The 10,443-nt window shown below is 38.9% G+C and overlaps 1 protein-coding gene across 10 annotated transcripts in view; it reads left to right on the forward strand.

Annotated features, from left to right (window-relative positions):
• snx25 (sorting nexin 25) overlaps positions 1-5,964 on the forward strand; it is a 16,330-nt gene extending 10,366 nt beyond the window's left edge. For 3 of the 10 annotated variants that reach the window (XM_067518621.1, XM_067518624.1, XM_067518627.1), the window contains 11 exons: positions 1-10; positions 199-345; positions 792-905; positions 1,778-1,855; positions 2,237-2,257; positions 2,554-2,637; positions 2,743-2,860; positions 3,053-3,119; positions 4,810-4,991; positions 5,096-5,196; positions 5,316-5,964. The exon at positions 1-10 is cut by the window's left edge and continues 122 nt beyond it. In XM_067518621.1, coding sequence (XP_067374722.1) covers positions 1-10; positions 199-345; positions 792-905; positions 1,778-1,855; positions 2,237-2,257; positions 2,554-2,637; positions 2,743-2,860; positions 3,053-3,119; positions 4,810-4,991; positions 5,096-5,196; positions 5,316-5,381 — 988 coding nt within the window. In that variant the 3' untranslated portion in view covers positions 5,382-5,964. Of the gene's footprint in view, positions 11-198; positions 346-791; positions 906-1,777; positions 1,856-2,236; positions 2,258-2,553; positions 2,638-2,719; positions 2,861-3,052; positions 3,120-3,533; positions 4,771-4,809; positions 4,992-5,095; positions 5,197-5,315 lie in introns of those variants that run through there. The other 7 variants (XM_067518623.1, XM_067518625.1, XM_067518622.1 and 4 more) reach the window with 6 other exon arrangements.
• The last annotated feature ends 4,479 nt before the right edge of the window (positions 5,965-10,443 follow it).

Raw genomic sequence — 10,443 nt, forward strand, 5'->3', positions numbered from 1 at the left:
TACTGCTGAGGTGAGATTTATTCATCCCTCTTTCAACTTGGCATTAGTCAGAACGAATAATGCATGGAGAACACCAGCTCATGCAAACACAGCTAAATAGAATATTGTGTAACCTAAAGGTCTCAAGACAGTAAATTTTTAAGTGTATGAACTGATTACTGATTGTATGTATTGTGTGTGTATATGTTTGTGTTTCAGGCAGCAGAGGAAGGTGGTGAGACAGTAGCTTGCTATAGTGTGTGTGTTAACCTGGTGGAGGCAGAAGGAGATGAAACAGCCAACAGTCGCTGGAGCGTCCAGAGGAAACTCACTGAATTCCAGATGTTGCACCGCAAACTCACTGAGGTAACAATACCATGTCTGCACATGTATGGGTATAGTTTCTTTAAGTACTTCAGGCCTATACAGCATTACTACTTCTGTAGTTGGCCCACTGTTTGATGTAATAATGGAGGAGGAGAGCAGGAACTAAGTGCATCATTCTTGGACTGGAGGAATAGACTATTAGAATAGACCAGCTGTTGATTAGTTGGTGGATACAGAACAAACTGGGGTGTATTTGAAGCATTTTCACCTCACTTCAGTGTATTACATTATTTGATTTAATCTTATTACAGTGGGGTTTAGACAATTGCGTGTTTTTATTTAGTAAATCCACTGTTGATTCTTCATATTTAATAATGTATTTATACAGAATTGTATTAATGATATTTGCAAAAATAATGATAGTAAACAAAAAGTCAGTTATGTGGTACTGTATGTTTTAATCAATGTCTTGCTTTTCTTTTCAGTGTTTCCCATCATTGAAGAAACTCCAGTTGCCATCACTCAGTAAACTTCCTTTCAAATCCATTGACCAGAAGTTTTTAGACAAGAGCAAAACTCAACTGAATGCCTTTCTCCAGGTAAACAAGGAAACTGTGTAATTTATATAGCGTTAAGCTGTATTACAGTATTATTGCTGTTAATTTAATACAATAATAATTTCAGTTATTTTTCATCTGCCTTATTAGACTTTTTTACAAAATAAAAAATCAGTCTTTTTAACTTTATACCAATTACTAATGGCTATCAAGTAACCTTGTTGCCGTTTTTAAATGGTTATTACACTTAGCTGTCTGTTTCAGCCATATATTCTTTACTTCATTACTCACCCGCTCTCCAAAGCATCAGATCCTCATGTTTACCCCTCCATGCTTCACTGATGGTGTCAGGCAGGCATCTATCATCTTTTTGTGAGCTCTGGTCTTGACATATGTTCTTTGCTTGGATCCAAACACCTCAAACAATGACTCATCAGTCAATAACACTTCTTTCCAGATCACTGTTTGTGCATCTTGGCCCACTGTAACCTTGTCTTTTGTTTTGCCATCTTTAGTTGTGTTTTTTTTTTTTTTTATGACAACCACTTGAATAAAACCAACAAAAGATAATGGAAACACAAAAGTGTGTGTGTGTGTAGGTGTTTCCAAACATTTTACTGGCCTTGTACATTGCCCACACTTTGTACTGGGGGGCTCACAAGATAAAGTCTGGGTAATGTCTGGGCCATCTGACAGGGATATTTGTGGTTTTACATTCTGCTCCCCTGGGTAAAGTCTAAAGAAGTTCAGGGTAGCTGTGCATGTAATAGCAGGTTGACTTCCTCTGGTGTACAACTGGATTAAGCCTGGACAACATTACCCAGCTGTGGGTTGACACTGCCCCCTTCTGCTTAATAAAGCCAACTAAACCATGTTGATGATGACTTCATCTGTCTTTGTGTTTGTGTTTTTAGCATATGCTGACAGATGAGCGATTGTGTCAGTCAGAAGCTCTCTACGCTTTCCTCAGTCCATCCCCAGAACACCTCAAGGTAATGACTCTGTCATTCTTTATGCATGAATTACTACATGTTCGTTTTTTTGTTTTGTTTTATACAAGGTGCAACGATAACTTGTTTGTTTATCTTTTTAGTAAGTTAAATTTAGTAAAATCCTTGCAAATGAAGCAGCAAATCAGTTTTCTATTTTGTAGTTTGGCCTTAAACTTAGTACATAATGATTTATGTAAGTGTGAATATGTTACCTTTCTCTTGAAAAATATTTGTTACAATAGATGGATACATGCTTGCTTACTTACTTACTGTTACTTATGTGATTATGTGACTTACTTACTCTTTCTTTTTGTCTTCTGTCTTTCTTTCTTCATTCATTCATTTATTTATTTATTTCAATGGTAAATTCACAATTTCCAGCAGTATCCACAACTTAACGCAGTAAGACACGCAATTAATAAATAAAGTTTAAGGGCAGTTATTTTAAGGATTACACAAGCACATTTACCCATCTGAATCAAGTTTTTATTTCCATGACTGAGTACGCTCAGTGTACTGCTAATGATTTATTTTGCAGCTGTATTAGTTTGAAAGTGATGAACTGTCCGATCTACCTTTTTTTTTTTTTTTTGTCAAGGTGCAGTTGTCTTGTGTTGCTCTGGCCTATTAGTGTGGTAGTACAGTATGAGTCCATATACCAAATGGCATATTGATAATATGTTGTTACATGTTTGAAGGTGATGTCCATCCAGAAGAAATCATCTTTCTCTCTAGCTTCTTTCCTGGAGAGGTTGCCTAGGGATTTGTTCTCCCACGCTGAGGTACACACTCATGCATGATAGCTAAAGCCACAGCACATTGTGGACCTTCTTAGCACTTTAGCTGTCTTCTATTCCTATTTAGGATAATGTATTTGCTGTCTACAGGAGGAAGCTGATGATGACAGCGACCTGTCAGACTATGGAGACGAGGTCGATGGGAAGAAAGATGCTCTAGCTGAACCATGCTTCATGCTTATAGGAGAGATATTTGAACTCCGAGGAAGTAAGTGGTACACAAAAATTGGTCATAGAAGGGGAAGAGGCTTGAATGAGAGAAAAATGGAAATGTATCTGTACTTAATGATGGGATTATACCTTTGATTTGTGTTTGTCTAGGTCCAATTAGAATCTATGGGAACATATCATAATTTCTAACTGAGTGAAATTATATGCTTTTGTCTGTCTTTATTTCTAGTGTTTAAGTGGGTGAGGAAGACTCTAATTGCACTAGTCCAGGTCACATTTGGACGCACTATTAACAAGTAAGTAGTAGCAGCTTTAAGGTGAATCCAATAACACCTCTAAAACTAACTTGTCCTTTTTTTTTTTAGCTCATTTATTTAATTTGAACCTGCATATTGTAAATATAAAATATATTATAAGTTGGTTGTTACATTCATTTGTGGTCTCTGTGGTAGCTTATTTAGTGACTTCAGATTTGTTGTTTGTTAAAAGGCAAAAAAACTATCAGTTCCTTCTGTCATAGTTGGTAAAGAATGTTTACATGAATTGCTCAGGCAGAATGCTTGTACAACATACATGTTTAATATGTGAAAACCCTAAGACTTTTATGAGTTTTATGACATTAACAAGGGGTCACTATTATACATACAGGGTCAAACTATACATATACAAAATCACATAATTAATTCATTAGTGCTCTTTAAATTTCCCAGAATCCAAGGTCCTTAGCTTCCGGTTAGTGATCATGACTGAGTACAAGCATGTGGTCTCTCTATGGCAACATGAAAGGCTTTGTTGGACAGCACTCATTGGATTGATCAACACACCCTACAATAAGAGAGTTCAAGGTACTCAGTGCAGAACTGAGAAAGTATAGTAAATTAACATAACAATTGCAGATACTGAAATGATCAGTTCAAACAATTGTGCATAAATACAAGTTATTGGGAGTTGGAGCCAAGATGTAGAAGAACGCCCAGTATGGCTTAATCTGCTGAAATGACACAGATTTTGGACGTTCAGCCCAGGGACCATTAAGGGGCAACTTTTCAACTTGCTTTCTATGGCTTTAGTTTGGGGTGTAAATCTAAATTAATGCTTTAATTAATGCTCTGAAAAACTCCTTCAGATGACATCACATGAAGAAGATTTTTTGTCATTCATATATCATCTGGAGGGGCTCTGGAAAATCAGGTTGACCCTGATTACAAAGTCCATAGTGTGAGCAACAAGATGTCATAATTTGAACTTTGGGGTTCCACCATGTGTTGTCATCTGAAGGTGGTTTTCAGCTGGACGAAGAGAGAGATTTTAATGTAGGGAAATCAGAAGAAAGTTTAATGGCATTTAATTTCATGTGCTAGTAAAACTAGAACCAAGTTTTAATATCAGTGAAGGGGCTCTGTAAGGCACAGGCCTGTCTAGGTGCTGCTGGAACACCAGTGTCACTGTCTATAGGAAGCCTGTTTGTACATTCCCATCGAATGACATGTTGCTGTCCAAGAAAAACCAAAATCCATGTTCCAAACTTTTTAGCTGAACACTTGGAGAAAGGAAAAAATATTGTTCAGATGAGAAAAAGATTGAGCTGTTTGTTAACAATGACCAGGAGCAACAAAGCTAAGACATTCAATCCCAAAAACCCTGTACCTACAGTTAACCATGGTAGTGGTAGCATCTTTTTCTGAGTCTGTTCTGTTATGCCAAGAAGAGTGATCAACTATCCAACCAGAGTTCTGTAAAAAGCTTGTTGATGGCTATTAAAAGTGTTAGCTCAAGGTGAAACATGCTAAGGGACATTTAATCAAATATTAGGTGTGTTGTATGTGTATTTTAGACCATTCCAGCACCATTGAATTTATAATCTTAATGGGTGTATGTATAATGTCAGAAAACCATGAATAATTTAAACCCCCTTTTAATTGCCATGACAGTCATATTTTTTAATACTGTTCCTATTAATCTAATTTTATCTGTGCTTTAATACAGACAGATCCGAGACACTGTAAACTGGATCTTTAGTGAGCAGATGTTGGTGTGTTACATCAGTGTGTTCAGGGACACCTTCTGGCCCAATGGAAAGTTGGCACCACATGCCAAGGTCCGAACGGACTCTGAACGCAGTGAAACTAAGGAACGGGCTCAACTGAAACTACTCGATAATATCCCAGGTAAAAACTGAAACCGAAGCAAACATGGCCAGTAAATCATAAAGTTGAACATAATAAATGTACATCGTCTGACCATGTCACTTTATCGTGACCTTTTCTGTCAGATGCACTAGCAAATTTGGTTGGCCAGCAGAATGCACGCTATGGAATCATCAGGATCTTCAACGCTTTACAGGAGGCTAGTGCCAACAAACATCTTCTTTATGTAAGAACAATACATTGCATGCCTGACAATATCATTGTGATAAAAACAGATTTTATACAATTCATATGCAAGATGTAAAAACAGCTGCAAACTTTATTTTATCTCATTATCTTTATTAGGTGTTGATGGAAATGTTACTCAAGGAACTGTGCCCTGAACTCAGTGCGAAGGTGGACAATATCTGAACATGTGTGCGTGCACACACATACATTAACATTGTTAGGAATGGAACTAAGGCTCTGCTGGTTCATCTTTTAGGCCTTTCTGTAGCAGACCAATCGTTAAATGCCAAGCTGGACAGGGAGATGGCGTTTTGGCTAAACCTCAGACAGAAAACAGCAATATTGGTCAGAGCTTAGACATATGCTGATTCTGTTGATAGAACTTTGCTGTGAAATAATGAAAAACTGGGCTGACACCAGACTGAAAGAAGTTTGACTGCACTAGGAGAAAACACAGAAGATCTGACTTTTTCCTCTTTAGACAGCCATTTTACTAAAGAAGATCAATTCACGGTCACACAAGAACAAATAGTACTTTTGACAATATGTGATCCAGGTCTGCAGTTGTTTTCTTTCAGTGGCATCAGATTTGGACAACAACACACTGAAACAAAATGTTTTGTTCTTGTTTAAATCAATGCAATGTATAGATTAGATGACAGAGTAACAATTTGTGAAGGCAAACAACTTGACCATCGGGCCACTAGTTTGTAGAGCTGATCTTCTACAGACCTTAAATAAATGCAGTAAAGACAGTTGAAATTCAGATTTTTTCAGGCAACTAGTGTGTGTCATTGCCCATGGACCTCTGAACTTTTCTCCTACACACAACCTGAGCAACAGCACTTGTGTTCTGTGATTCTTGTTACAGCTTATAATTGTGCAATATAACGTAATGTAAAAGTCATTGTGATGATTTTATTTATGATTATTATTGATAGATTTTATTTTTACCCAAAATTGTTTAGAGAGCATTTATATAAGCAATAAATTGCAAACAAGTTGATGTGGCATTTCTTTATTTCCTAAAATGGATCATGAAGGTACAAGATCTACAGTTGCACATTATTGCAAAATATTGAAGACATATCTACAGATTATTATATCTTATTATATCTGAGATCCCTACTAATCCATCTTCCTGAAACAGAAATCACTGTACCTAAAAAGCACATAGCACAGTATTTTCAGCTTGAGATGAACTGAATTGATGTCTGTGCAGCAAGTTAACAAAATAATGCAGTGTCTCACAAGAAGGGCCAAAAGCACACACATGTAAACACGTGACCGCTAAAAGGCCTTGCTGCCCCCAATGAAGAGGTCCATCTACTGAAGTGGCTTTCAATTTACAGGTGTGCTTTATCAAAGCTTTAATCAGAGCATTTGTCTTTTAATATAATCGAGACGGTTGTGTTGAAGTGGAGTTAGTATATGGCAGATACTGTGCATTCAGAAAGTATTTACAGCACTTTACCCACATTTTATGCAACAGCCTTATTTCAAAATGGATTGAATTAATGTTTTTCCTCAAAATTCTAGAAACTACCCAATATAATGACAACGTGAAAGAAGTTTGTTTAAAATCCCTGCAAATTAAATAAAAAAAAAAAAAAATCACATGTACATAAGTATTCACTGCCTTTGCGTAATACTTTGTTGAGGCTGTAAGTTTTCCTAAAGGTGCTTCAAGTCTTTTTGAGTATGATGCTACAAGCTTGGGACATCTATTTGGACGTTTTCTCCAATTCTTTGCAGCACCTCTCAAGCTCCATCCGGTTACATAGGGAGCGTTGGTGCACTGCCATTTTCAGATTTCTCCAGCGATGTTCAGTCGGGTTCAAGTCTGGACTGTGGCTGGGCCACTCAAGGACATTTACAGAGTTTTCCTGTAGACACTCCTTAGTTATCTTGGCTGTGTGATTAGGGTCGTTGTTCTGTTGAAAGATGAACCTTTGCTCCAGTCTGAGGTCCAGAGCTCTCTGGAACAGGTTTTCATCAAGGATGTCAATGTACATTGCTGCATTCATCTTTCCCTTGATCCTGACTAGTCTCCAAGTTCCTGCCGCTGAAAAACATCCCCACAGCATGATGCTGCCACCACCATGTTTTACTGTAGTGATGGTATTGGCCAGGTGGTGAGTGGTGCCTGGTTTCCTCCAGACATGATAATTAGCATTCAGAGTTCAATCTTTGTTTCATCAGACCAGAGACTTTAGTTTCTTGTGGTTTGAGAATCCTTCAGATGGGCTGTCATGTGTCTTTTACTGAGGAGTGGTTTATGTCTGGCCACTCTACCATTCAGACCCTATTGGTCGAGTGCTGTGGAGATGGTTGTTCTCCTGGAAGGTTCTTTTCGCTCCACAGAGAAATGCTGGAACTCTTTCAGAATGACCATCTGGTTCTTGGTTATCTTGCTCAGTTTGGCCTGACAGCCCGCTCTAGGAAAGAGTCCTGGTGGTTCTAAACTTCTTTTATTTACGGAAGACAGAGGCCACTGTGCTCATTGGGACTTTCAATGCTGCAGAAATGTTTCTGTAACCTTCCCCAGATCTGTGCCTCAATATAATCCTGTCTCAGAGGTCTACAGACAATTCTATGGACTTCATTGCTTGGTTTGTGCTCTGACATGCACTGTTAATTGTAGGACCTTATATAGACAGGTGTGTGCTTTTCCAACTCATGTCCAATCAACTGAATTTCCCACAGGTGGACTCCAATCAAGTTGTAGAATCATCTCCAGGATGATCATTGGAAACATGATGGACCAGGGCTCAAGTTTGCGTGTCATGGCAAAGACCATGAATACACATGTACATGTAATTTTTTTGTTTTTTTTATTTTATATGTGGAAAATAATGAATTTAATTCATTTTGGAATAAGGCTGTAACATATAACCGCATGTTGATTTGACACAGTTTTTACACCGGATGCCCTTCCTCACACAACCCACCCCAGTTTCTACCAGGCTTGGACCGGCACTGCATAGGGAATGGGCTGTTGGTAGGGGGGGGTAAAGTGTCTTGCCACAGACACTTTGACATATAGCCGGGACCAGGGATCGAACCAATGCCTGGTACGACTGCCTTTGGACCAACTGAGCTACAGCCACCCCTCAAATCTTTACTTTGGTGTCATGAGCCAAAATCTGACATTTTGTTTCCAACCAATTTGTCTTTGTGAGACAGAAGCTGGGGGGATGTTAGAATAGTTTAGGGGTTTTAAGTTTCAGATTTATGATTTATTCAGATTTTAATTCAAACTTAACCAGGATGATTATCACAGCATTTTCAATTCAATTCAATTCAATTCAACTTTATTTATATAGCGCCAATTCACAACAAAGTCATCTCAGGGCACTTTACAGAATAAAGTCAAGATTATAAAGAGAACCCAACAATTCCCCCTGGAGCAAGCCATAGGCAACAGTGGAGAGGAAAAACTCCCTTTAACGGAAGAAACCTCCAGCAGAACCAGGCTCAGGGTGGACGGCCATCTGCCTCGACCGGTTGGGGTGAGTGGAAAGGGGAGAGAGAAAAGAACAGAGCAACAAAAAGCAACAACAAAACATCGGGCAGATTGGTAGGACCAGTAGCTGCACGCTGGAAGACACACAGCTTCAAAGCCAGGGACACCTGCAGAAAGGGACAGAGAGAGGGGGACAGAGAAGGACAAAGACAACTACGGGAGAGAACACACAGAGTTAATGACATACAGTGGTGACCATTGGGGGGTGAGAGGAGAGAGGAGAGATGGTCAAGAGGAGGAAAGGAGCTCAGTGCATCGGGGGGTGGGTCCCCCAGCAGTCTAAGCCTATTGCAGCATAACTATAACTAACTATATGCTTTATTAAAGAGGAAGGTTTTAAGCCTAGACTTAAAAGTTCGGAGGGTGTCTGCTTCCCAAATCTGAACTGGGGCTTGTTCCACAGGAGAGGAGGTTGATAGCTAAAGGCTCTACCTCCCATTCTACTTTTGGAAATTCTGGGAACCACACGCACGTCTGCATTCTGAGAGCGAAGTCTTCTACTGGGATGATATGGTGCTATGAGGTCTTCTATATATGATGGAGCTTGACCATTCAGAGCTTTATATTTAAGAAGCAGGGTTTTAAATTCTATTCTAAATTTAATGGGAAGCCAATGGAGAGAAGCTAGTGAAGGTTTGCAGTGGCAAGTCATCTCATCTGATTTGTGCCATTATTTGTTTTTGATCTGCTGTTTACCTGTCTGGGTCTGGGAGCGCACTGTACAGGTACAAGTACAGGAACGCCGGTCTTTTCACTTCAAAATAAAAGCATAAAATGCTGCATGACGTCTAAAGAATTCAAGATTCTTGAATCAACTTCTTGAATCTACTTATTAATTGTACTCCAAAACCACCTCCACCCCCTCTCCTAGTAAGGAGAGAGGATTGAAAGGAGTCCCAGACTAAGTCCACCACCAGTTTCTTTGTTTTACTAATGTAAAGTAAAATGCACCTTTCACAGATAAAATCACATAGTGCTTTACAAAATGTAAAAACAGAAAATATTAGAGCCGAATAAAACTTCAAATATAAAATAAAAGCCAACTACAACAAGGATGCAACCATAAGAGCCCAGTCAACTAAAAGCTTGTGTGAATAAGAGTGTCTTCAGTTGCTTTGCAATCGGCAGAATCAGCCACACGCAGAGACAGGGGCAGTGGGTTCCACAATCTGGGAGCCACAGACTAAAAAGAAAGATCCCCCACGGTAACCAGTGAAGAGAATATAAAAATGGTGTGATGTGGGATCTTCTACTGGTTCCAGTTAAAAGCCTCGGTGCTGAGTTCTGAACAATCTGAAGACGATTAATAACACGTTTGTTAAGACAAATAAAGAGTGAGTTACAATAGTCCAAACGAGTTGAGAGAAAAGCAGGTATGATCATCTCTAAATCTACATTGGACAACATTTTCCTCATTTTAGAAATATTCCATAAGTGATAGAAACAGATTTTGACCATCTGTCCTGATAATGATCTAAGGACATGTATTGATCAAATACAACACCGAGGTTCCTGAGGCTTGACTGAACAGAGGTGGAGATGATTGTGCTCACACCAGTTAAAAAAAAAAACTGTCCACCACTGATCGATACTCCTTAACATCTCCACCCTGGATACATCCAACAACCGCAGACTCATCAGAAAACTTCTGAAGGTGGCAGGACTCTCAGTTGTACCTGAAGTTAAGAAAAAGGGAGATAGAACTGCCCCTTGGGGAGC

The sequence above is a fragment of the Channa argus genome, chromosome 10 (genome assembly GCF_033026475.1).
Source record: "Channa argus isolate prfri chromosome 10, Channa argus male v1.0, whole genome shotgun sequence".
NCBI lineage: Eukaryota > Metazoa > Chordata > Actinopteri > Anabantiformes > Channidae > Channa > Channa argus.